Below are 25682 nucleotides of genomic sequence, written 5' to 3'. Positions count from 1 at the left end.
CTTTACAGATATTTTGGGAGTTCAAGTGAAGGGACATGAGTAATAAATGTAAAGTTAAGTGGTCACCATTCGTTTGTGAAATTAATCAATGGTTATGCGGTTTACTAATTTGAAATAATAAGTAACTGAATATATATTCTACATGCCATCGGTAAATTTTGCCAGTACATTTAGAGCCATTAGACACTAGAGTTGTTCCTTCTAATGCTTCTATGCCAGTACAGAGAGGAATTAAGGCATGACTACTCCATGTGGTGCAAGGGGAGTGAATTAATAAAATAATAATTCTGCTTTTGGGAAAGGTCATAAAACTATTTAAACAGAGCTGTTCTACATTCCTACCAGATTTAATGAAAAGCCTAATTCCTTCTTATCAAATTCTGCCTGTCATCCGTGATACTGTTTAAAGAATATCTATTATTTACTCTTGTTTTTCTGTTCAATAATGCTGTATAGGTATTTTTCACACAATAAAGTACAATCCCATTTTTAGTGTTGGAGTTATTTTCTTTCATTCCTGATTCTCCCATTTTTTTTAACAAAAGCCTTATTATAAAAGCTCTGTTGAAATACTATGGCAATTTACATGGCCAAAGAAGGCAAGAATTTCTCTTAAGTGAAACCAATGATTCTCTTACAAATGCAAATTAAGTATTTCCTATAGCCTCTTTTTTTTTTAATAATAGCTTTAGTTTATAAGCAATAACGGAAACATCAGAGTTTTATTTTGGAAATAATCAGTCTTCAATTTGACAATGGCTATCATTCTTAAATCAAGAAAATTCTACACATAAATAATAATTCTGGATCTTTTTGAATTTGATTTAAATAATTCTGGATTATTTTAAATATATAGGCAGCAGTTTTTCAAACTTTAGAATTGGGATTATACCACAGAGAAAAATTCATAGAATAGCTTTAAAATTTATAAACTAACACAAATGAAGTGGATTGAAAGTTGCATGAGTACAGTATTTATATTATATAAAATGAGCTAAGATTAAAAATTTAGAAATGTGCTTTTTTAAAAATCTTGAGATAATCTAATAATTCCAGGAATAAAGCAGAAGAAAGCCATCAGCTGGTGCATAATTTTTTGACTTCTATTTTTTTTGTTGTTAAATAAAATTGATAGTAAAATAATAATCACTTTTCCCCATACAGAGTTTTCTAGTTCTCTTCTGTCTGCTGAGGAAGAAGAATTCCAAACTTATAGCTCTGGCCTTCAGTTATCTAATAGAAATGAAACACTTGAACTTTTGTCTGAACCTCCAATTCATTCAACTACATTTGATTCCAAAAAGGAAGGCCATGTTCCAGTTTTCACCAAAGAAGTGTCAAATGCTGAAATAAGCATAGGGGATGTAGCTAAACTGTGTGTTACTGTCACTGGCATTCCCAAGCCTAAAATTCAGTGGTTCTTTAATGGAGTCATGTTAACCCCTTCTGCTGACTACAAATTGGTTTTTGATGGCAATGATCATAGTCTGATCATTCTATTCACCAAATTTGAGGATGAGGGAGAGTATACATGTGTTGCCAGTAATGAATATGGACAGTCAGTATGCAATGCCTATCTAAAAATCAGTTCCAAAGGAGAGGGGTACAAAGAGACAGAACCAGAACCAGCGGAGAAATTTCTGGAAAAGTCTGAAGGGCCTTGTCCTCCTTACTTCCTTAAGGAGTTCAAACCAATTCAGTGTGCTCGGGGGCTCCCTGCTGTCTTTGAGTACAGGGTTCTTGGAGAGCCTGCACCCACTGTTTTGTGGTTCAGAGAAAACCAGCAGCTTTGCACCAACGTTTATTATACCATCATTCATAACCCGGATGGTTCTGGAACATTCATTGTCAATGACCCTCAGAGGGAAGACAGTGGCCTCTACGTCTGTAAAGCAAAGAATACGTGGGGTGAATCCACCTGTGCAGCAGAGCTGCTTGTAGTTCTGGAAGACACGGACACGACTGATGCTCCCTGCAAAGCAGAGCCCACACCAGAGGCTGCTGAAGGTTTTCCATTAAAGGGTCCAGCAGTTGACGCATTTGACTCAGAGAAGGAAATTGCAGCTTTTGTAAACAACGCCGTTTTGAAAGCTGCTTCCATGGCAGAAGAAAACCAGAAGCTTGCTTATGAGCATACTGTTAAAGCCAGTGAATTAAGTAGTCAAGTTACATTAGTGGCTGAGCAGTTACAATCTGTAGTCACGTTGGAGCAGAATGTGCCTGATCCAGAAAGCACCAGGGCGCTTCTTTCCGTCAGCGGCACCATTTGTACTCAGCCTATCAAGGAACTGTCTCCCAATTTACAGCTGGAGACGGTCCAGTCCCAGAAAACTCTCCGCAAAGATGTCCTAATGCTTCAAGAGCCTGAACCACAGGTGGTCCTATCAGATGCTGAAAAAATCTTCCCAAGTGCTGTGTCCGTAGAAGAAATCAGTTCATTAACGGTGGAGCCTCTGAAAACTTTACTAGCTGAACCCGAAGGGAGTTATCCACAGTCTTCTATAGAAGACGCTCCAGCCCATTCAGATCCAACCTCTGTGGCTGAGGAAGACCTTTTACCAGAAGAAAAGACAATGTCTTCAATGGACAAAGAGCAAAGACTGACCCTTCCCAAGCAAGACACACCAAGTGCTCTCACCCTGAGTCAGAGCTTAGCTGAGGGAAGTGTGGAAAGTTTTAAGGGTCCTGAGGTCATCACCTCTGAGGTCAACCGGGAGCCCCAGGTTCCTTCAGAACACACATGCACAGAAGATGAAATTTTGATGGAAAGTGCAGATCAACTGGAAAGCACAGGGCAAGATCATGCAGCCAGGACTGAGGAAGGCAAGTCCTTAAGATTTCCACTAGCGTGTGAGGAAAAGCAGGTACTGCTCAAGGAAGAGCGTTCTGACGACTTGGTCATGCACCTGAACCAAACCAGTGAGTGTAAGAAAGAGCCCTTGATGGTCAATGGAGTGCAAGAGGTGCAAGCAAGCGACACTCTTTCTAAGGAGAGTTTGCTTCCTAGAATTCCAGAAGAACAACGATTAAACCTCAAAACTCAGATCCGCAGGGCTTTGCAAGCAGCAGTGGCCAGTGAGCAACCAAGTCTGTTCTCTGAATGGCTAAGGAACATTGAAAAGGTGGAGGTGAAGGCCATAAACTTCACCCAAGAGCCCAGGCGCATTCTGTGTACCTACCTTATTACCTCAGTGAAGACTCTAATGGAAGAATTAACCATTGCTATTGAAGGCATTGATCCTCAAATGGCTAACTTGAAAACAGAGCTTAAGGATGCTTTGTTCTCTATTGTGTGTGAGGAAATAAACGTCTTGACAGCCGAGGGTCCCAGAATCCCGAAGGGAGCCGTAACAGGCTCGCAGGAAGAGATGGGTCCTTTTCCAGATTCCCAGAAGGTTGACACAGTCTGGGAACCAGAAGTCGAATATAAACATCTCGTCTCTGCAGAAGAGGTCCGCTATTTTCACGTGGAAAGTCAGGTCAAAGTTGCGGATACTGTACCTGTCCCTGATGGCGTTGCTCCAGCTGCTAGCCCTGATGAAAAACAGGATGAGACCCCAAAGCTGTCAGAAGAAAGAGAGAAGTCCCCTGGAAGTGGTACCGGGGAGGCTGGCCTAGGAGAGCTACAGGAAGCTGAGGGCAGCGTAGTTGAAGGGAACGGTCCTGTCATTTACATGCCCTTGGTGGACACTACTGTGGAGGAAGGTGACACTGTAAAGCTCACGTCGTCCATAACAAATGCCAAAGAGGTGAATTGGTATTTTGAGGGCACACTGGTGCATTCAGATGAAAAGTTCAAGTGTTTACAAGATCAAAATACATATACGTTAGTAATCGACAAAGTAAATACAGAAGAACATCAAGGAGCATATACCTGTGAGGCCTTGAACGACAAGGGAAACGCAGCAACTTCAGCCAAACTCACTGTAGTCAAAAGAGGTTGGATTTTAAGGATGAGGGGGCTCGAGCTCTAACGTTCACTGGATCGTAATGATTTAGTTTCCATCACTGAGTTTTCACTTACCTGCCTCTGCCAGAATGTGATGTGTAGAGTAAGAATGAAACCACAGACATAATCATGGTTATTAATTCTTTTCCTTTTTCCTTACTGCCTTACGAGGTCATACATTATCCTATCTACATTCCTATTTATTTTTAAAATTAGATGTTATGTTCCTATGTTCCATAATACCAGTATTTTTTTTAGTTTATATTTACTTGAAAGTACTTTAATATAATATATAATAAAAGCTGTCAGTGAACGCCTTGCTGCCCAAAATTACCAGTCTCGTCCCTAAATTCAGAATAACCATGATTAATTGTCCATTGGTGTTTCTTATTTATATTTCTTTTTGGATATTGTTTCACTTCATCACTGTATGTAGTATATCACTTTTTAAAAATGCTGTTCACAGTGTCCGTAGCATGGTATATTTAAAGAATATATCATGTTGTTATGCATGTAAGCCCGTAGCATCACATTTTAATCATGTTTTTCACAATCCACTGCAAAGTAACGACTGAATGTGTTAAAAGCTACTTATTGTCTTCTTTTACCTTCAATGATTGTTCTCATTTTCCAGTCACTTGTCTTCAACCCCTGCAATCCATCTCACGAGTTTCAACTGTTTTACTTCATTAACAGCAACAAAAGTGAGAAGAGAAAGAAAAATGTGGTCTGCCTGATAAGGAGGCATGCTAACAGCCTCTGCTTCCCTTTGCAGCTGCCCCAGTGATCAAAAGGAGAATCGAGCCCCTGGAAGTAGCTCTGGGCCACCTAGCCAAATTCACCTGTGAGGTCCAAAGTGCCCCCAATGTCCGGTTCCAGTGGTTTAAAGCTGGCCGAGAAATTTACGAAAGTGACAAGTGTTCTATTCGCTCCTCGAAGTATGTCTCCAGCCTGGAAATCCTGCGAACCCAGGTGGTGGACTGCGGCGAGTACACCTGCAAAGCTTCCAACGAGTACGGCAGTGTCAGCTGTACGGCTACCCTAACTGTGACAGGTAAATGGCATAGACTGAGCTGGTTGCCCTGCTTCACACTGTAGCCTGTTTTACATTTTCTGCAGCGCAAGATGGGCTTGTGCTGTCAACTGGAGAGACCCAACAGCCATGCTGTAACACGGGGACTAGGTTGCCCAGCATCCGTGTGGGATGAGATCTCATTCGTTACCGTCTTCTTTCTAAGAGCAGCTAAGGGAAAAATAAAAATAACTTATTATTTTGAGAACAATGTCAAGGAATCCGGTGAGCAGTGGCACCTGAAAGTTAGGTTTGGAGTTTGATTTTTGGGTTTTTTTTTTTCCAGTTTGTTTTGTTCTCTTTCTCTCTGTCTAAAATGACTAGCATGGTCGAAATATCTTGGCTAATTCCTCCTGGCCTGGCTTGACACTTAATGTGACACATTTCAGGATAGTGTGTTGCTACTAAAATATAAATAATGTCCCATTGTATTTAATAATTTGGAACCAGTTAACCAGTTAAGAACAGAATTACAAACTGGAAAAAAAATAAAAAGCCAGAGCATAAGATTGAAGTTAAATCCTAAAATAAGACAGGGAGCTATTCAGGACTATAAACTAGGATTTTCACCCTAGGTTTTATGACTAATATAAAAATAAGAGCAACTACATAAATATTCTGTTCTCAATTTCCTCATTGACAAACAAGATGACTTTTGAGTAGCTCACACTCATTGAGTATTTGGTTTCCCTCATTAGGAAAAAAAAATCAGTAGTGCTTTCCTTATCTTTGCATGTCTCTGTCTCTTTCTCTTTTGCTTTCTTCCTCCAAGGGTAAGTATGAATGTAAAGTCTGGGGTAGCAATTCTCTGTGCTGTTGAGAGAAGATATGCACTAAATATCTGGGTGGAATATCCCCTTGGTCTTTTCTTTGCCTGAAAGGGAAAGGCAAACAAAGGCCATATTTTTAGCTTGGAAAAGTCAGGGTTCCCTCTATCTTCCTCTTCCCTGTAGCTCTTTCATGTATCAAAAAATCTGAAACCCAGGCCCATGATATCCCATCCAATGGTTCACTTTGTGATTGGAGTGTCCATACAACCAACTGCATGGCAGTATTCTTAATGATGCCTTTGAAAAACTCTTCACCCAAATTAGCCCAGCTGAATAAGGCACTAATACCCGAGCTTTCAAATAATAAGAGGGAAAGGAGGAAGAGGAGGAGATTTTTTTTTTTTTAATTGGAAAGAGGTTCCTAAAGACTTCCTTCAAAATGCAGAATGGAAATAGGAAATTACTTCTATAAATTTTTTTACAAGTTCGAAATGATGTAGGGAATGATTCAGAGTTGGGCCCTTGAAGGATTTGCTGATGGTTGACATGAAGGTTAGGGAGACTTCACCAAATTACTCTGTCTTCTTATCACTTAATGTCCCTACTCTTCAGGGAAGTCGAGTGCATTTTCTTTATCTTCCTTACACAGTCTTCTAATTCACAGAATTAAAGGAGCAGCTGAATTACTTATCAAATGATTCAGACAATGAATCAGCTACTAAAGTGGACAAATCATTAACAATAATAAGTTAATGTTACTAGACAAAGCAACATTTGTTCTTTCCTTTATGGGAGACATTGAAAGTGGTGTCTCGCTCCTCTATAAAGAACCCTCTCATTCCTTTCCTTTGGCCAATTTTTTCATCTGATGAATTTATTATCCTATTTTAAATAATGTCTTATGTCTATCTAAATATGTAGCTCATCTTTTCTCTCTCTTAGAATATATAATTACAGCAAGAGCTTCTGTGGGGACAAAAATATAATGTTGAAAAAACTTTCTTTTGCAGAGGCATATCCACCAAGCTTTTACTCCAGACCTAAGTCTGTTACAACTTTTGTGGGTAAGACAGCCAAGTTCCTCTGCACGGTATTAGGGACTCCCGTGATTGAAACCATTTGGCAGAAAGACGGTGCTGCATTATCACCTTCCCCTAACTGCAAGATTTCAGAGGCAGAAAATAAACACAGTTTAGAACTCTCAAATCTTACAATTCAAGATCGAGGAGTTTATTCTTGCAAGGCTTCCAACAAGTTTGGAGCTGACATCTGCCAAGCTGAGTTAATCATCATCGACAAGCCGCATTTCATTAAAGAATTAGAACCTGTGCAGTCCGCCATCAATAAGAAGATCCACCTTGAGTGCCAAGTAGATGAAGACAGAAAAGTGACCATAACATGGAATAAAGATGGGCAAAAACTCCCCCCCGGGAAAGATTATAAGATCTATTTTGAAGATAAGATAGCATCACTTGAGATCCCCCTGGCCAAACTAAAAGATTCAGGAACCTATGTTTGCACTGCTTCCAATGAGGCTGGGAGCAGCTCCTCTTCAGCAACAGTTACTGTCAGAGGTAAGAAATGTGGGAATGAATATTATTTTTCATTTTAAGGATGCCACTGGAGAAAAACTATTGACAAACAAGGCAGTCCGTACATTTTATTATTAAAGTAATTTCATGCAAGCAAATGCTTTGGTTTGGGGAAATCTTGGCACTGTCTGATTTTATATTTTCAGTCTTCTTCAGAAGCCACTCTGTTCTTTTAAAACTCTGTGCCATTAACAAAACGTGCTTAAAATGTCTTCTAAGAACTTCAAGTGTCTAGGCAACACTTAACTCTCTTCTCTTATGCAGTTGTTTTTTGTGTAAGAAAAAGAGTTTGTTTTTCACGTACGACAAGAGTTGGCTTGCTTTTGTGTTTGTTTGTTTGTTTGTTTGTTTAACTGAGAGCCCAGGATAGGTTTTAAAATCATGGAACCCTGGAGAACTATTGGGGGCACCACAACCCTTTCAGAAATCTCATCGAGATATTTGATGTGCGTTGTGTCTTCTTGTGGTATACGTCTCCTTTTCTCTTGTGGAGTTGATGCTTCACATCTCTTTCCTTTCTCTTTTTTGTTAACTTCCTGTAGAGCCACCATCCTTCGTGAAGAAGGTGGATCCCTCTTATTTAATGCTGCCAGGTGAATCAGCACGCCTCCACTGTAGGCTGAAAGGCTCCCCTGTGATCCAGGTCACTTGGTTTAAAAATAACAAAGAAGTTTGTGAGAGTAACACTCTTCGAATGTCTTTTGTCAATTCTGAGGCTGTGCTAGATCTGACGGATGTCAAAGTCGAAGATAGTGGTACTTACTCGTGCGAGGCGGTGAATGACGTTGGCAGTGACTCTTGCAGTTCTGAAATAGTTATCAAAGGTTGGTTGACTCGGAGTCCGTGGGTTTTCTGAGAAAAAGATTTTCTTTATTTGCTAGGGACACCTCACTTACACAATGCTTTCGTACTTTTGTAGAGCCTCCATCTTTCATCAAAACTCTTGAGCCTGCAGATATAGTGAGAGGAACAAATGCCCTTCTTCAGTGTGAAATCTCAGGCACAGGACCATTTGAAATTAGCTGGTTCAAAGACAAGAAGCAAATTCGAAGTAGTAAAAAGTACAGGTTGTTGTCTCAGAAGTCTCTGGTGTCTCTGGAGATCTTTTCTTTCAATAGTGCGGACGTTGGTGAATACGAATGTGTTGTTGCTAATGAAGTTGGGAAATGTGGCTGCAGAGCAACTCACTTCCTAAAAGGTCAGTGGCTTGAACAAAATGGTGCCTCACTAACCTATTGTCGAAATCACTTCCTTAACCCACTGAAGGAGAACCAGCACTTTTTCTTCTTCTCCTATTCCGTGACAGTATATTTCACTTTTGCTTTAACCTGGGATCTTGGGGACAAAGTCGGTGACCTTCATCCAGTCTTTATTCTGAGATGACTGTAAATATTTAATCTCCAGTAACAAAAGTGGGTTTCATAATCATCTTTTATGACTGCGTTGTCCGCTGATAACCGTAGCTGTGCTTCTTTCTCTCGGATGGAGGTGTAACTGTTCTTAAATTTTAATGTATTCTTCTCATGAACCGACACTACGGAAGGGCGGTATTGGATGGGAGAAATGTAACCTAAGTGAAATAAAGGTATATGGTGTCGATAGTGCTTGGGAGTTGACAAGCTTTGTTCTCTTTCTTTAACTAGAGCCGCCAACCTTTGTAAAGAAAGTAGATGATTTTACTGCACTAGCAGGTCAGACTGTTACCTTACAAGCTGCCGTGAGAGGGTCAGAACCCATCTCGGTCACTTGGTTTAAAGGACAAGAGATCATTAAAGAAGACGGAAAGATCAAAATGAGCTTTTCTAACGGTGTTGCAGTCTTGATCATCCCTGATGTTCAGATTAGTTTTGGTGACAAGTACACGTGCCTGGCTGAAAATGAAGCCGGGAGCCAAACGTCTATTGGGGAATTAACAGTCAAAGGTGCGTGCAGGAACATTTGTAACTTAGAATCGCTATTTCCATTTGAAGTGGAATCCTAATGCACACTTGGTCATGCTAACTATTTAATACTATTGTAGAACCTGCCAAAATTGTCGAGAGAGCAGAGCTGGTCCAGGTGACAGCCGGAGACCCAGCCACACTGGAGTACACAGTCACAGGCACCCCAGAACTCAAGCCCAAATGGTACAAAGATGGAAGACCTTTGGTTGCTAGCAAAAAGTACCGAATAAGTTTTAAAAACAACGTTGCCCAACTCAAATTTTATTCAGCCGAACTGCACGACAGCGGCCAGTACACATTTGAGATTTCCAATGAGGTGGGCAGCAGCTCCTGCGAAACAACGTTCACTGTGTTAGGTTAGTACCTTTGGAAACTGATGCTTACACACTCCTCTGTAACCCAGCCAGTGCGCACGCGTCAAATCACCGAGCGCTTTCCCATGCTTACCTTTCTTCTCTTCTTGTGCCACAAACAGATCGCGACATCGCTCCGTTTTTTACCAAACCCCTGCGCAATGTGGGCAGTGTTGTTAACAGTACATGCAGGCTGGACTGCAGAATCGCTGGCTCTCTCCCCATGAGGGTGTCCTGGTTCAAGGATGGTAGAGAGATAGCTTCTTCTGACAAATACAGAATAGCCTTTGTGGAAGGCACAGCCTCCTTGGAGATAAGCAGAGTAGACATGAATGACGCGGGCAATTTCACTTGTCGCGCCACGAATTCTGTGGGAAGCAAAGACAGCAGTGGAGCCCTGATTGTGCAAGGTTGGCTGGAGACTTTGCATTTCATTCTAATATAGACGATGTTCAAATTAAGCCTTCTTCCCTTAAATCATGCCTCTTAACTCTTAGAAATTCTCTCTTATTACACCCCCTCCTTAGAACCACCCAGTTTTGTAACTAAGCCTGCATCAAAGGATGTTCTGCCCGGCTCAGCAGTCTGCCTGAAGAGCACCTTCCAGGGGTCCACCCCTCTCACAGTCAGATGGTTTAAGGGTGGCAAAGAGCTCGTCTCTGGTGGAAGCTGCTATATCACCAAAGAAGCTTTAGAAAGTTCTCTGGAACTCTATGCAGTAAAAACCTCTGACTCGGGCATGTACACCTGTCAAGTCAGCAACATCGCCGGAAGCGTGGAGTGCAGTGCAAACTTATTTGTAAAAGGTTTGCGTGGTTTTCTTGACGTCTTTGTGCTACCTTCTTTATGCGTTCTTTCTTCTTCCCCATGTTTCTAAATAACTTCCTTCCTTCTGCAGAACCCGCCAGGTTTGTTGAGAGGTTAGAGGCATCACAGCTGTTAAAGAAGGGAGACACCACCCAGCTGGCCTGCAAAGTAACTGGCACCCCTCCAATTAAAATAACATGGTTTGCAAATGATAGAGAAATTAAGGAGAGCAGCAAACACAAAATGTCTTTTGTGGAGTCCACTGCAGTTCTAAGACTTACAGATGTTGCCATTGAAGACAGTGGCGAGTACATGTGTGAGGCTCAAAATGAAGCTGGCAGTGACCACTGCGGTAGCATTTTAATAGTCAAAGGTTTGTGTTCACACTGGTTCTTGTGTTACCGCGGTGGTGGCCCCCAGCCCAGATTCCCCCCGCATTAACTCCAAGTAATTCCTTTCCCGCTATAGAGTCACCTTACTTTACCAAAGAGTTTAAGCCCATTGAAGTGTTGAAGGAATACGATGTCATATTGCTGGCCGAGGTGGCAGGCACACCTCCCTTTGAGATTACTTGGTTCAAGGACAACACGACGCTGAGAAGTGGCAGGAAGTATAAAACCTTCATTCAGGACCAGCTGGTGAGCCTGCAGGTCCTCAAGTTTGTCACCGCGGATGCTGGGGAATACCAGTGCCGGGTGACCAACGAGGTGGGGAGCAGCACTTGCACTGCCCGGGTGACTCTCAGAGGTTAGTGTCGCTTCCAACCGTGCACTGGCCCTCCCGTAGAATGAACTCTTTGTGCCGTCAAAAATCCACTTTTGCTCTAAGCTGACACTGATTGAGAATTATTCTCCTATTAGAACCCCCAACCTTCGTCAAGAAGATCGAGAGCACCAGCTCCCTTCGGGGAGGCACCGCTGCCTTCCAGGCCACCCTGAAGGGCTCCTTGCCAATCACCGTGACTTGGTTAAAGGACAATGATGAAATCACCGAGGACGATAACATAAGAATGACCTTTGAGAACAATGTGGCTAGTCTGTACCTCAGTGGCATCGAAGTCAAGCATGATGGGAAATATGTCTGTCAGGCCAAAAACGATGCAGGAATACAAAGATGTTCTGCATTGCTTTCAGTGAAAGGTCGGTGCAGAAGGTTTTCTACGGGTTTTAGGAAATAAGGCCAATGTGAGCCTTTCAGCGGAGCCACTCACAATCCACACCTGTCCCTTTGTTTTCTACAGAACCTGCAACGATCACCGAGGAGGCTGTGTCTATAGATGTCACCCAAGGGGACCCAGCCACTTTGCAGGTTAAATTTTCAGGGACTAAGGAGCTTACAGCCAGATGGTTTAAAGATGGCCAAGAACTGACCCTGGGCCAAAAATACAAAATCAGTGTCACTGACACGGTCTCTATACTGAAGATTATTTCTACAGAAAAGAGAGATAGTGGAGAATATACCTTTGAGGTCCAGAATGATGTTGGGAGAAGCAGCTGCAAGGCTAGCATTAATGTATTAGGTTAGTATCGAAACTGAACATGTCCCTGCTCCTCATCTCCTGCAGTTTTATAGAAAACACAAATTGCTGCCTCGACCTAACTTTTTTTTTTTCCTTTGGTTTCTTGCTTTTTCATTGCATAGATCTTATCATACCTCCCTCATTCACCAAAAAGCTGAAGAAAATGAATAGCATTAAAGGGTCTTTTATTGACTTAGAATGTATAGTGGCTGGCTCACATCCCATCAGCATCCAGTGGTTCAAAGATGACCAAGAAATAACAGCTAGTGAGAAATACAAATTCTCTTTTCATGACAACACTGCCTTCTTGGAAATCAGTCAGCTGGAAGGTACAGACAGTGGGACGTACACTTGTTCGGCCACCAACAAGGCAGGTCACAACCAGTGCAGTGGCCATCTCACGGTCAAAGGTTGGCATTTCTTATCTCCCTTTATCAAGGACGGGTCTGCTATGTCGTTTCTTAATTCTCACCCTTAGTGCCCCATTCCCAAGTAAACCTTCCTTTCTCCTTTTGCTTCTTTGTCTTTCATCCCAGAACCCCCTTACTTCGTGGAAAAGCCACAGTCCCAGGACATCAGTCCCAACACAAGGGTTCAGCTCAAGGCTCTTGTGGGCGGCTCTGCACCCATGACCATAAAGTGGTTTAAAGACAACAAAGAGTTGCACTCGGGAGCAGTGCGCTCCATTTGGAAGGATGACACCTCCACCATCCTGGAGCTCTTTTCAGCCAAATCTGCCGATTCTGGGACCTACATTTGCCAACTAAGCAATGATGTTGGCACTGTAACTAGTAAAGCCACGCTCTTTGTAAAAGGTTTGGTCTCTATATACTTCTCTCTTGCTTGCTTGTCTGCATTTTCTTGGGGAGAGGGAAGAGGCTGAAGAAAGTGATTCCAGCCTTTGTTTTAATAAATGTTCACATGACACTTTCTTCCCCGTCTTTAGAACCTCCTCAATTCATTAAGAAGCCCAGCCCCGTATTAGTGCTGAGAAATGGACAGTCGACAACATTTGAATGCCAAATAACGGGCACTCCTGAAATCAGAGTTTCTTGGTATCTGGATGGGAACGAAATAACAGCCGTTCAGAAACATGGCATTTCCTTCATTGACGGTTTAGCCACTTTCCAAATCTCTGGTGCCAGGGTAGAAAACAGCGGGACTTACGTCTGCGAGGCTCGTAATGATGCGGGCACAGCAAGCTGCAGCATTGAATTAAAAGTGAAAGGTGCGTTCCTGGGTCCGTTTTCCCCTTTGGCTGTGCTGCTGGCCAGGCTCCCGGTCTTCCCTCGAGTAAGCTCGTCTCTGTCTTCCTTTTGAATCTTTAGAACCTCCAACCTTTATCAGAGAACTGAGGCCCGTGGAGGTTGTGAAAGATAGTGATGTGCAGCTGGAGTGTGAAGTGACGGGGACACCCCCATTTGAGGTCACTTGGCTGAAGAATAACAGGGAAATCCGAAGCAGCAAAAAATATACCCTCACTGACAGGGTTTCGGTGTTCAACCTCCACATAACCAGGTGTGACCCATCAGACACTGGTGAATACCAGTGCGTTGTATCCAATGAAGGTGGCAGCTGCGCCAGCATGACACGAGTCTCCCTGAAAGGTCAGTGGTACACCCGCAAAGAAGGCTACCCGAAAAATTCGGTAATGCTCTTTCATTTTCTGATCATGAGGAGAAGCTCAACTATGCCTTTTCTTTTCCCCACTATCTTACTGCATCACAGAACCCCCATCATTCATTAAGAAGATAGAAAATGTCACTACTGTTTTGAAGAGCTCTGCCACCTTTCAAAGTACAGTGGCGGGCTCTCCTCCCATTTCTATAACCTGGCTCAAGGATGATCACATTCTTGATGAAGATGATAATGCTCATATTTCATTTGTGAACAACGTGGCCACGCTTCAGATCAGAGCTGTGGACAACGGACACAGTGGGAGATACACGTGTCAAGCCAAGAATGAGTCAGGCGTTGAGAGGTGTTATGCGTTCCTTTTAGTACAAGGTCTGTGAGCTGTTATCTTGAGGACTTAGTCGGTGGGGACAGTTACATAAGCACCCCTTATTTCTAGTGGAATTAGCAATGCAATTAATTTGCACTTTAATTCTTACTGCAGAGCCTGCTCAAATCCTAGAGAAAGCTAAGTCTGTGGATGTCACTGAGAAAGACCCAGTGACTCTGGAGTGCGTGGTGGCCGGGACACCAGAACTCAAAGTGAAATGGCTGAAGGATGGAAAACAAATTGTGCCCAGTAGATATTTTTCGATGAGTTTTGAAAATAACGTGGCCAGTTTTAGGATTCAGTCAGTCATGAAGCAGGACAGTGGTCAGTACACGTTCAAGGTGGAAAACGACTTTGGAAGCAGTAGCTGCGATGCTGACATTAGAGTGCTAGGTGTGTACTTGGGCCCTAGTTGGCTTCCCTTATCTCTGTTACCTCTATCCCTTGTAAACAAGTGGCAACATATTAATGGATGTGTTTTGCTGTTTGCATTGGATAGATCAAGACATCCCTCCATCTTTCACCAAAAAATTAACCAAAATGGATAAAGTTCTGGGCTCTTCTATTCGTATGGAGTGCAAGGTTTCTGGCTCCCTTCCTATTAGTGCTCAGTGGTTTAAGGACGGAAAAGAAATATCTACAAGTGCAAAATACAGACCCGTCTGTCACGAGAACACAGTGTCACTGGAAGTTAATAACCTGGAATTAGAAGATACTGCCAATTACACCTGCAAGGTCTCCAACGTAGCAGGGGATGATGCCTGCAGCGGCATCTTAACTGTTAAAGGTTAGAACTTCTTTTCCCCCTCTTGATTCTTCTTTGTGATTGCTTTTTAAATGTGGCACTCTTCCCTTGTACTCTTGAGACCATAAAGTCTTGGTAATTCTCTTTCCATAGGTCCGTATTTATTGAGTTCAAAAAATACAGTCGTTGACTCTTTTTAGAAATGTCTGCTTACATGTCCATAGGACCGTCAAAACAGTGTAACTACAAGGAATCTAATTAAGTATATTTCTCTTAACGTCTGTAGAACCACCAAGCTTCCTGGTGAAACCTGAGCGTCAGCAAGCCATACCAGATTCTACAGTAGAATTTAAAGCAGTACTGAAAGGAACACCACCCTTTAAAATTAAGTGGTTTAAAGACGATGTGGAACTTGCCTCTGGACCTAAATGTTTCATTGGCTTGGAAGGGTCAACTACCTTCTTAAATCTCTATTCAGTGGATGCTTCCAAGATGGGACAATACACTTGCCAAGTTACCAATGACGTTGGTAGCGACTCTTGTACCACGATGTTGCTTGTGACAGGTGTGCACATTTGACTGTTTCATGTTTCTGTCTGGCCTGTGTCTCCTTTCTGTCCAGTGTATCTCCCCAACCTAGAAAGTTCACTTCTCTCTAACAGTACACTGTATTTGCCAGGGATTGTTCGTCTTTTCCTCTTTCCCGCATACCACCTGATTTAGCATTTGTAATTTATATCTGTTCCCTCATAATCTCCTCTTTCTTTCACTCTCTAGAACCCCCAAAGTTTGTAAAGAAATTAGAAGCAACCAAAATAGTGAAAGCAGGGGATTCTGCACGACTGGAATGCAAGATAACTGGATCCCCAGAAATCAGAGTTGTGTGGTACAGAAATGAACACGAACTCCAAGCCAGTGACAAATACAGAATGACTTTCATTGACTCAGTGGCTGTCATACAGATGAACAGTCTGGGCACTGAGGACAGTGGAGATTTCATTTGTGAGGCTCAGAATCCTGCCGGCAGCACAAGCTGCAGTACCAAGGTTGTCGTGAAAGGTAGAAATCTCTCTCTTCCGTTCCTCATTACCTGAAACCCACCTTCTTCTCCCCTGGGGTATCAAAGGTCTTTATTCTTTTACTGTCATTTTAGGCTCCATTCGAGATCATAGAATATTTCCCCAAACTAGTACTATTTCACTTTTTGGTTCTTTCTTAAGATTTGCTTACATATAGCCAGTCATTCTGGGATATTTTTCTTGTTTCTCCAGTGTCTTCATTCTGCTCATCTCAACACACTGGCCAAGCAGTTTACATTTAATGTTTCATAAACATACCAAAAAAAAAAAAAAAAGGGAAAGGAAAAGTAGGCATTTTTAAATCTATTTTTGTCTTTGATCATCTTATGAATGTATCATCATCCTCACTGTAATCTTTAGCATTAATAACAAAGAAAGAATATTTACTGCATGTATATAAGAGGCAAGCAACCCAGGTTTTAGCCTTACATTTAAAACAGGATAATTATAGGTGTGCCTGGGAAGCTCGGTCAGTTAAATGTCCAACTCTTAATTTCAAGTCTTAATCTCAGGGTTTTGAGTACAAGCCCCACATTAGGCTCCACTCTGGATGTGGAGCCTATTTAAAAATACATACATACCTACATTTTAAAAACACAGGAAAATTAGATATTTTTTTCCTCTCTCAAGAATTGGTTCCTATTTTTTAAAAATTATATCACCATATCTTGGTGCAATTGATACCAATATCTTCTGTGGCCATTTTTCAGTATTTTTTATCCAAAGCCCAAGTTTGTCATGGTGTGAAGCAATTATTTCAATAACATTTGTTGACGTGGAAGACGTAGGTCACAGGTGTCATAATGGCTTCCATGTATCTCGGTTATAAAGTCTTTACAAAACATTTCATCTCTGGAGTCAAGATTCTAAACCTCATGCAAATCATCTTCATTAAATGTACTTGGATTTGGTTTTTGTTTACAATTTTTGCATCAGTCCTTATCATCCAAGATAAATTCATATGGTCAGGCAGATAGAAGATTGAATTCCTCAGTAAAGACACCTAGTGTTCTTGTCTGGGCTCTTTGCCAAGGAAGCAGAGTGATTTTGTAAAAACTAATGGCTTCTCCAAAGCAGTTATTCCTCCACACTAAAGTGATAGTTCTGGACACTGTTTCCCCATTATAGTATCTTGACTCTTTCTTCCAACTTAAAAACAGGGAAATAAAAGCATTGTGTGAAATGAAATAGCCCAATTCATTAGAAATTCTTGTTTTCACAGAGCCTCCTGTTTTTAGCAGCTTCCCTCCAGTAGTAGAAACCCTTAAAAATACTGAAGTTAGTCTTGAGTGTGAACTTTCGGGAACACCACCGTTTGAGGTGATCTGGTACAAAGACAAGCGGCAGCTCCGAAGTAGTAAGAAATACAAGATTGCATCCAAAAATTTCCATGCAAGTATTCACATTCTCAATGTTGAAGCTTCAGACATTGGTGAATACTACTGCAAGGCACAGAATGAAGTCGGAAGTGATACTTGCATTTGTACTGTAAAATTAAAAGGTAAGCATGTTTCCTGCACGTGGCAGAAATGGCAGGAATGTGCAAAACTTATTTTTTTCCTCTCTGTCTTCCATGATCTGGACAATGTTTTCAACAATCTCCACCCATCTTTCCTTGTTCAGAACCACCAAGATTTGTCTCCAAACTGAACAGCCTCACTGTTGTAGCTGGCGAGCCCGCTGAGTTACAAGCATCCATAGAAGGAGCCCCGCCTATTTCTGTCCAGTGGCTTAAAGAGAAAGAAGTGATCCGAGAAAGTGAAAACATCAGAATTACATTCGTAGACAATGTTGCAACTCTGCAGTTTGCAAAAGCAGAACCAGCTAATGCTGGGAAGTATATCTGTCAAATCAAGAATGATGGTGGAATGAGGGAGAACATGGCCACACTGACTGTGTTAGGTTGGTGCAATATAGTACAATGGTCCCCTGATAGAAGGTGATGCCAAACACCAAGATGAGTCACTGGTAGACCCTCCTATTCTGAATTTCTTCTGGAAGGATATTAATCCTTACCTGTTTGAAAGGTTTAGGAGAGGGGTATCTGTGTGGTTCAGTCAGTTAAGTATCTGCCTTCAGCTCAGGTCATGATCCCAGGGTCCTGGGATTGAGCCCCACATCGTGCTCCCTGCTCAGTGGGGAACCTGCTTCTCCCTCTCCCTCTGCCCATCTCCTGTTCTACCTCTCTCTCATTCTCTCTCTCAAATACATACATACGTACATACATAAAACTTTTTACGAACGAAATGAAAGAAAGAAAAAAAAGCTTTAAGAGAAAGGACCTCATCGATCTTTTCTCCCCCCCTAATCGATCTTTCAAACTCTTTCCTGTTTCTGTGATCCTAACAAAACTTAGCCATTTGTTTCAATGTTTACCTACTGCTTTTCTTAATGGATCAGCCAATATAATCATGACTCACTTTTGTTTTAGGATGTAAACTGCTGGAAGCCAGCATAGGCAACAAGGAAATTGTTTCCAAAATATGGCAAGAACTCCCAAGATCAAAGTTAAATAGTAAAGACTTGCACTTGCATCTTTGGACATTTTAACTTAGCAGCTGTTTGGATAATAGCTTTGAAAACTACTAGCTTTAGCATCTTAAAATAAAGCAAAAATATCAAGTAATTCATAATAAAATGAATCCTTTGCGTTAGGGTAAAGTGCAAATCAGTACATACTGTCTAATATACACTGAATTGTTTTGGAAGTTAACTAGTGCAGAAAAATATTTCTTAATACTAACCCCGAATTTCATGATAACACATAATTGTGGAATCATCTCTCTGTAGGGAGAGAGCCCTAATACAACCACACCATGGGAAGAAACAGTCTCAGGGAATTTGAGAGTAGAGGCATGGTAAAGGTAACAGACTTTGACAGATGGCTCTCATGCTTTATTTCAGAGCCTGCAGTCATTGTTGAGAAAGCAGGATCAATGACAGTGACTGTGGGAGAAACGTGCACTCTGGAGTGTAAGGTGGCTGGCACTCCTGAACTCTCAGTAGAATGGTACAAGGACGGAAAGCTGTTGACCAGCAGCCAAAAACACAAATTTAGCTTCTACAACAAAATCTCTTCCTTAAAGATACTCTCTGTTGAAAGCCAAGACGCAGGCACATACACCTTCCAGGTTCAAAACAACGTGGGAAAAAGCAGCTGCATGGCAGTGGTTGATGTTTCAGGTCAGTTCCGCTCCATCCCTCCTGCCCCCCAGGCTTTATGCAAATGCCTTTATCCACTTCAGTCTCTTAGGGTTCTTCTTCTCTTTCAAATCATGATGATCTCTTGCCTTTCCTCACACAGACCGAATGGTCCCTCCCTCTTTCACGCGGAGACTGAGAGATACTGTTGGGGTGCTGGGTACTTCTTGCATCTTGGAGTGCAAAGTAGCTGGGTCATCACCCATCTCTGTTGCCTGGTTTCATGAGAAAACGAAGATTGTCAGCGGAGCAAAGTACCAAACCACATTTTCAGATAACGTCTGCACGTTGCAGCTGAATTCCCTGGACTCCTCGGACATGGGCAATTACACATGCGTGGCTGCTAACACCGCTGGCTCCGATGAATGTCGGGCAGCCTTGGCTGTGCAAGGTCAGTGTTCCCTACGCAAACCGTTTCTTACAGATTCTCCTTTGGGTGCTCATCCAGGCACCCATTTGACACCCACTCAAAAGGGCTCTTCATTTTTGATTCAAACTTGGAACTAAATAAGAAGCTTACAGGTTCTGTTCCATGTCCTCCCTGTCTCTGTAGAACCACCCTCTTTCGTGAAGGAACCTGAACCTCTGGAAACACTACCGGGCAAAAATGTCACCTTCACGAGCGTTATCCGAGGGACCCCTCCCTTCAAGGTCGGCTGGTTCAGAGGTGCCAGAGAACTCGTGAGAGGAGACCGGTGCAACATCTATTTTGAAGACACTGTGGCAGAACTGGAATTATTCAATGTTGACGTCTCTCAGAGTGGGGAATACACCTGTGTGGTTTCTAACAGTGCAGGCCAAACGTCCTGCACGACACATCTCTTTGTGAAAGGTCTGCTCAATTGCACTTGCCCTTTCTATTTTCTCTACACGGGCATCTTTGCACTCTTCCTGTGTTTAATTGCTGTGCTTTCTCACTCACCAGAACCAGCTACCTTCGTGAAGAAATTAAGCGATCACTCCGTGGAACCAGGGAAGTCCATAATTCTGGAGGGCACCTACACTGGGACGCTTCCGATTTCAGTGACCTGGAAGAAGGACAGTTTTAACATAACTCCATCTGAGAGATGCAGCATAGTCACAACAGAGAAAACCTGCATCCTAGAAATTCTGAATAGCACAAAAAGGGATACAGGACAGTACTCCTGCGAAATTGAAAATGAGGCAGGGAGGGATGTTTGCCAAGCTCTGGTATCTACATTAGGTGTGTTGTCTTACTCTTCCCTCGTCAATGATTGGCATTTATGTAGCACAAAGCATGCTTTGTTTGGTGTTCTTCAATTCCAGTTGCTGACTGTGATCCTTTCTTCTTTAGAACCACCGTATTTTGTTACGGAGCTAGAACCTCTGGAGGCATCCGTTGGAGATTCAGTTTCTTTACAATGCGAGGTGGCTGGGACCCCAGAAATTACAGTATCTTGGTACAAAGGAGACACTAAGTTACGACCAACTCCTGAATACAGGACCTATTTTACCAACAATGTGGCCACACTGGTTTTTAATAAAGTGAATATTAATGACAGTGGAGAGTACACATGTAAAGCAGAGAATAGTATAGGAACTGCCTCTTCTAAGACTGTCTTCAGAATTCAAGGTGATGACATGAATTTAGAAATTAAGAAATTTTTTCATCTTAATTCTTTTATCTTTATGGAGAAATTTTTATTCAAGCTACTGATGGCTCAAGTGTCGCTTGTCTTCCTACAGAGCGCCAACTCCCACCTTCCTTTGCAAGACAACTGAAAGACATTGAACAGACTGTTGGGTTGCCGGTTACACTCACTTGTCGATTAAATGGCTCTGCACCCATCCAAGTGTGTTGGTATAGAGATGGGGTACTTTTACGAGATGACGAGAATCTGCAGACATCATTTGTAGATAATGTGGCAACCTTAAAAATTTTGCAAACTGACTTGAGTCACTCTGGACAGTACTCCTGCTCAGCTTCTAACCCACTCGGAACAGCATCTTCTAGTGCTAGACTGACAGCAAGAGGTTTGTTCCCATGTTAATCTTTCCCTTTGCAAACCAAACCATGACTTCTTATTTGTTGCCAGAGTGGAAATGGCCAATGGGAAAAGAAAAACAAAACACACATTGCCTTCTCTTTTCATTTTCCAGAACCCAAGAAATCTCCTTTCTTTGACATCAAGCCTGTATCTATAGATGTCATTGCTGGGGAAAGTGCTGACTTTGAGTGTCATGTTACTGGTGCTCAACCAATGCGAATCACTTGGTCAAAAGATAACAAAGAGATACGTCCTGGAGGAAATTATACTATCACCTGTGTGGGAAATACTCCCCATCTGAGGATTCTTAAAGTAGGCAAAGGAGACTCTGGTCAATATACTTGCCAAGCAACCAATGATGTTGGCAAAGACATGTGCTCAGCTCAACTCAGTGTAAAAGGTATCATTACGAGGCATCTACCAATATCTGTTCTTTCCCACATCTGTGTCTTCTAAAAGTACCGTTAGTTTTTAAGTGTTTGGGATAAACTAACTGAGTCATGTTAGAATTCGTATATTAGTATTGAAAACATTAATCAAAATTCTGTTTGTCTCTATATTGTTCTCTAAAGTAGTGTTAACTTTAAGTATGATCCTATCAGATAGTGTTGTCAAGTTGAAATTTGTTAAATATTGTTTCTACTATCCTCATATTTTTTCTGTTATATGGAGTTCTGATTTATCATTACTAAATTTTGATCAATACCTCTGTAATACATTAACTTACATGTTTTAGCTTACAAAAATAAACAACAATTAAATTCTCTATTCAAAGCTTATTTAATAGAAAACATAACATTTACCATAAAATTACCAGGAAGTATATTCTTAATAAACCAGTTTAAATATATATTTATGGGATCTTCAACTACAAACACAAGCTGTTTTTTTCCTTTGATTTGCTAGAACCTCCCAAGTTTGTTAAGAAACTAGAAGCTTCAAAAGTTGCAAAGCAGGGAGAATCCATCCAACTGGAATGCAAAATAAGTGGTTCCCCAGAAATCAAAGTTGTCTGGTTCCGAAATGACAGTGAACTTCACGAAAGTTGGAAGTACAATATGTCATTCATTAATTCTGTGGCACTGCTTACCATCAATGAAGGCAGCGCTGAGGACAGCGGGGACTATATCTGTGAAGCTCATAATGGTGTTGGTGAGGCCAGCTGCAGCACAGCCCTGACCGTGAAAGGTTAGACACACTAAGCTCCTTCCTTTCTTCTCGGATCAGATTCTTTCTCAGCGATATCATGAGCTCCAAAATAAAAAGGTTCTCTCTGGGGGATTTGCTTGCAATTCTTAAACTAGTTTTTGTGGATTGTTATTTCTTGTGTTAGTATACCATCCTGTGGTCACACCGATCATTCTTAATGATTCTGGATTCTAGAATATTATTTTTCCTTTTTAGTAAAGAGATGTTCTCATCATTCATCTTCTTTTTTTTCTGGTAGCACCTCCTGTTTTCACCCAGAAGCCTTCTCCAGTAGGAGCTCTTAAAGGTTCTGATGTTATCTTACAATGTGAAATTTCGGGAACCCCCCCGTTTGAAGTGGTGTGGGTTAAAGATCGAAAGCAAGTTCGGAGCAGCAAGAAATTTAAAATCACTTCAAAAAATTTTGATACGAGTCTTCACATCCTTAATCTGGAAGCCCCCGACGTAGGAGAATATCACTGCAAAGCTACTAATGAGGTGGGAAGCGACACGTGTGTTTGCACTGTCAAGTTCAAAGGTTTGTATACGTGGGCACAAAAGTATGTCTCTTCCTTTCATCTTTTCTTGCTTAACTAATAACTTATGTGGCTGTGATTCTTTTTCTCTCTAACCACAAATTTCTTTCATTAGAACCCCCACGATTTGTGAAAAAGCTAATCGACACCTCAACCCTTATTGGAGATGCTGTTGAGTTACGGGCGGTAGTGGAAGGCTTCCAGCCCATTTCTGTTGTCTGGCTGAAAGATAAAGGTGATGTCATCAGAGAGAGTGAAAACACCAGGATTTCATTCACCGATAACATCGCCACCCTCCAACTTGGGAGTCCTGAAGCATCTGATTCTGGAAAATACGTGTGCCAGATCAAAAATGATGCCGGGATGAGAGAATGTTCAGCGGTCTTGACTGTAGTAGGTTAGTAACAAAGTACAACCTGAAAAAAACATCAAATTGATTGGCCCATGATCATTGTCTGCAAATATTATTCTTACCCCATTATATATTGATTACACTCTCAGTTTGGAAGGTGACTTTATTTTCAATGCATTATACTTCTTCTTTTAGAACCAGCCAGAATTGTAGAGAAACCAGAACCCATGACTGTCACTACAGGAAATCCTTTTGCATTAGAGTGTGTAGTGGCTGGAACACCAGAACTTTCCATCAAGTGGTTCAAAGATGGCAGAGAGTTATCTGCAGACAGCAGACATCACATTACGTTCATCAACAGAGTGGCTTCGGTTAAAATCCCTTGTGCAGAAATGAGCGACAAGGGGTTATATAGCTTTGAAGTGAAAAACAGTGTTGGTAAAAGCACGTGCTCTGTCTCCGTCCATGTGTCGGGTGAGTGGTATGAGGTCTTTAGGATTCTATCATTTTTCTCTGGGGTGGGAGGTGGGGGAGAAAAAGGAAGTTTCTCTTTCAAAACTACCCTTCTCCACACAGATCGAGTCGTGCCTCCTTCCTTCATCCGCAAGCTCAAGGACACGAATGCCATCTTGGGGGCCTCGGCGGTTCTGGAGTGCCGAGTCTCCGGCTCAGCTCCGATTTCAGTTGGCTGGTTTCAGGACGGAAATGAGCTCATTAGCGGCCCTAAATGCCAGTCCAGCTTTTTGGAAAATGTCTGTACATTGAATCTGCGCTTACTGGAGCCCTCGGACACAGGCATATACACGTGTGTGGCTGCCAACGTGGCCGGTTCTGACGAATGCTCGGCCGTGCTGACCGTGCAAGGTCAGTGTGCGAGGGTCAGGACATGGCCATCCTCCTATCTTGGCCACGTGACGTGGCACCCGCCTCGTGTGGAATTTCTTTATATCTTGTCTTCATTTGCAGTCTTAGCTCCCTTTTCCGCAAGGAGCAAAACTCATCTCACCTGGATTTCTTTCTTTCTCTTGATCTCTTCCTCCCCTGGGCTATCCAGAGCCACCCTCTTTCGAACAAATCCCCGACTCTGTGGAAGTCTTACCTGGAACGAGCCTCATCTTCACCAGCGTCATTAGAGGCACCCCTCCATTCAAGGTGAAGTGGTTTAAGGGCAGCAGGGAACTGGTGTCAGGGGAGTCGTGCACCATCTCTCTGGAAGATTCTGTGACAGAACTGGAGCTGTTGGAGGTGGAGCCCTCACAGAGTGGAGACTACTCTTGCCTCGTGACCAATGATGCAGGCAGCGCCTCCTGTACCGCGCATCTGTTTGTGAAAGGTTTGCTCTGTTCTCCCCCTCATGTGTCTCTTAAAATTCCTTTCCAAGTCTTCATTTGAAGATGCAAATTTCACCTTCATGTTTCCTCCATACAGAACCGGCCACCTTCGTGAAAAGGTTGGCTGACTTCAGCGTGGAGACAGGCAGCCCCGTTGTTCTGGAGGCCACGTTTACTGGCACACCTCCCATCTCAGTGAGCTGGATGAAGAATGAGTTCCCTCTCTCACAGTCTCAGAACTGCAGTATTACCATGACAGAGAAATCGACAATCCTGGAAATTACGGAGAGCACTATAGAGGACTATGCGCAGTACAGTTGTCTGATAGAGAACGAGGCTGGTCAAGACATCTGTGAAGCTCTGGTGTCTGTCTTAGGTGTGTTTAACAGGTTACCTCTTTTTGTTGCTGTCTTTTCCTTATTTTAAAATCTCCTCTTCAAGTTCGCATGATTGATTGGTTATCATCCTTCGTACCCTAGAACCACCCTATTTCATTGAACCTCTGCAACACATAGAAGCAGCCATCGGAGAACCCACGACTTTACAATGTAAAGTGGATGGAACTCCAGAAATTAGAATTTCTTGGTACAAAGAACACACAAAGCTACGATCAGCTCCTGCATATAAAATGCAATTTAAAAATAACATTGCCTCTTTAATAATCAACAAAGTGGACCACAGTGACGTGGGAGAGTATACATGCAAGGCAGAAAACAGCGTGGGGGCCGTCGCTTCCTCTGCCGTGCTTGTGATCAAAGGTGATGATGGTTTCATTCAACAAGTCTTGCCGTGTGCTAACGGCACCATTTTCTTAAAAACATCAAAATTGTAATGGCTTGAAGTATGTCGTGGATGTTGTCTCTCTTGTAAATAAGGATTATCTGTAACTTCTTTACAGAGCGCAAACTTCCACCTTCCTTTGCAAGAAAACTGAAGGATGTTCATGAGACTCTTGGTTTCCCAGTTGCGTTTGAATGTCGCATCAATGGCTCAGAACCTCTTCAGGTGTCTTGGTACAAGGATGGGGTGCTTTTGAAAGATGATTCTAATTTGCAGACATCTTTTGTTCATAACGTAGCAACCCTTCAGATTTTGCAAACTGACCAGAGCCACGTTGGTCAGTACAATTGTTCAGCTTCTAATCCTCTTGGAACTGCTTCATCCAGTGCCAAGCTCATTCTCTCAGGTGAGTATCTCATCACATTACCCTCTTCATTATGAAAGCTTCACT

The 25682-nt window shown here is 42.2% G+C and overlaps 1 protein-coding gene across 1 annotated transcript in view; it reads left to right on the top strand.

Annotated features, from left to right (window-relative positions):
• Nucleotides 1–25682, top strand: part of TTN (titin) — a 274251-nt gene that overhangs the window by 65134 nt on the left and 183435 nt on the right. Inside the window, 40 exon segments of the mRNA XM_046018787.1 lie at nucleotides 1165–3939; nucleotides 4725–5003; nucleotides 6802–7365; nucleotides 7926–8207; nucleotides 8303–8581; nucleotides 9027–9305; nucleotides 9404–9682; nucleotides 9802–10089; nucleotides 10207–10485; nucleotides 10578–10859; nucleotides 10955–11233; nucleotides 11347–11625; nucleotides 11727–12005; nucleotides 12128–12415; nucleotides 12542–12820; nucleotides 12952–13233; nucleotides 13334–13612; nucleotides 13734–14012; nucleotides 14125–14403; nucleotides 14510–14797; nucleotides 15042–15320; nucleotides 15533–15814; nucleotides 17057–17335; nucleotides 17458–17736; nucleotides 18739–19017; nucleotides 19139–19426; nucleotides 19589–19867; nucleotides 19961–20239; nucleotides 20351–20629; nucleotides 20743–21030; nucleotides 21157–21444; nucleotides 21951–22232; nucleotides 22492–22770; nucleotides 22884–23165; nucleotides 23316–23594; nucleotides 23697–23984; nucleotides 24175–24453; nucleotides 24549–24827; nucleotides 24931–25209; nucleotides 25350–25637. Coding sequence (XP_045874743.1) covers nucleotides 1165–3939; nucleotides 4725–5003; nucleotides 6802–7365; nucleotides 7926–8207; nucleotides 8303–8581; nucleotides 9027–9305; nucleotides 9404–9682; nucleotides 9802–10089; nucleotides 10207–10485; nucleotides 10578–10859; nucleotides 10955–11233; nucleotides 11347–11625; nucleotides 11727–12005; nucleotides 12128–12415; nucleotides 12542–12820; nucleotides 12952–13233; nucleotides 13334–13612; nucleotides 13734–14012; nucleotides 14125–14403; nucleotides 14510–14797; nucleotides 15042–15320; nucleotides 15533–15814; nucleotides 17057–17335; nucleotides 17458–17736; nucleotides 18739–19017; nucleotides 19139–19426; nucleotides 19589–19867; nucleotides 19961–20239; nucleotides 20351–20629; nucleotides 20743–21030; nucleotides 21157–21444; nucleotides 21951–22232; nucleotides 22492–22770; nucleotides 22884–23165; nucleotides 23316–23594; nucleotides 23697–23984; nucleotides 24175–24453; nucleotides 24549–24827; nucleotides 24931–25209; nucleotides 25350–25637 — 14031 coding nt within the window.

This window comes from Meles meles, chromosome 9 (genome assembly GCF_922984935.1).
Source record: "Meles meles chromosome 9, mMelMel3.1 paternal haplotype, whole genome shotgun sequence".
NCBI lineage: Eukaryota > Metazoa > Chordata > Mammalia > Carnivora > Mustelidae > Meles > Meles meles.
Note: the sequence above shows the minus strand (reverse complement) of the source record. Positions and strands in the feature narration are given on the sequence as shown.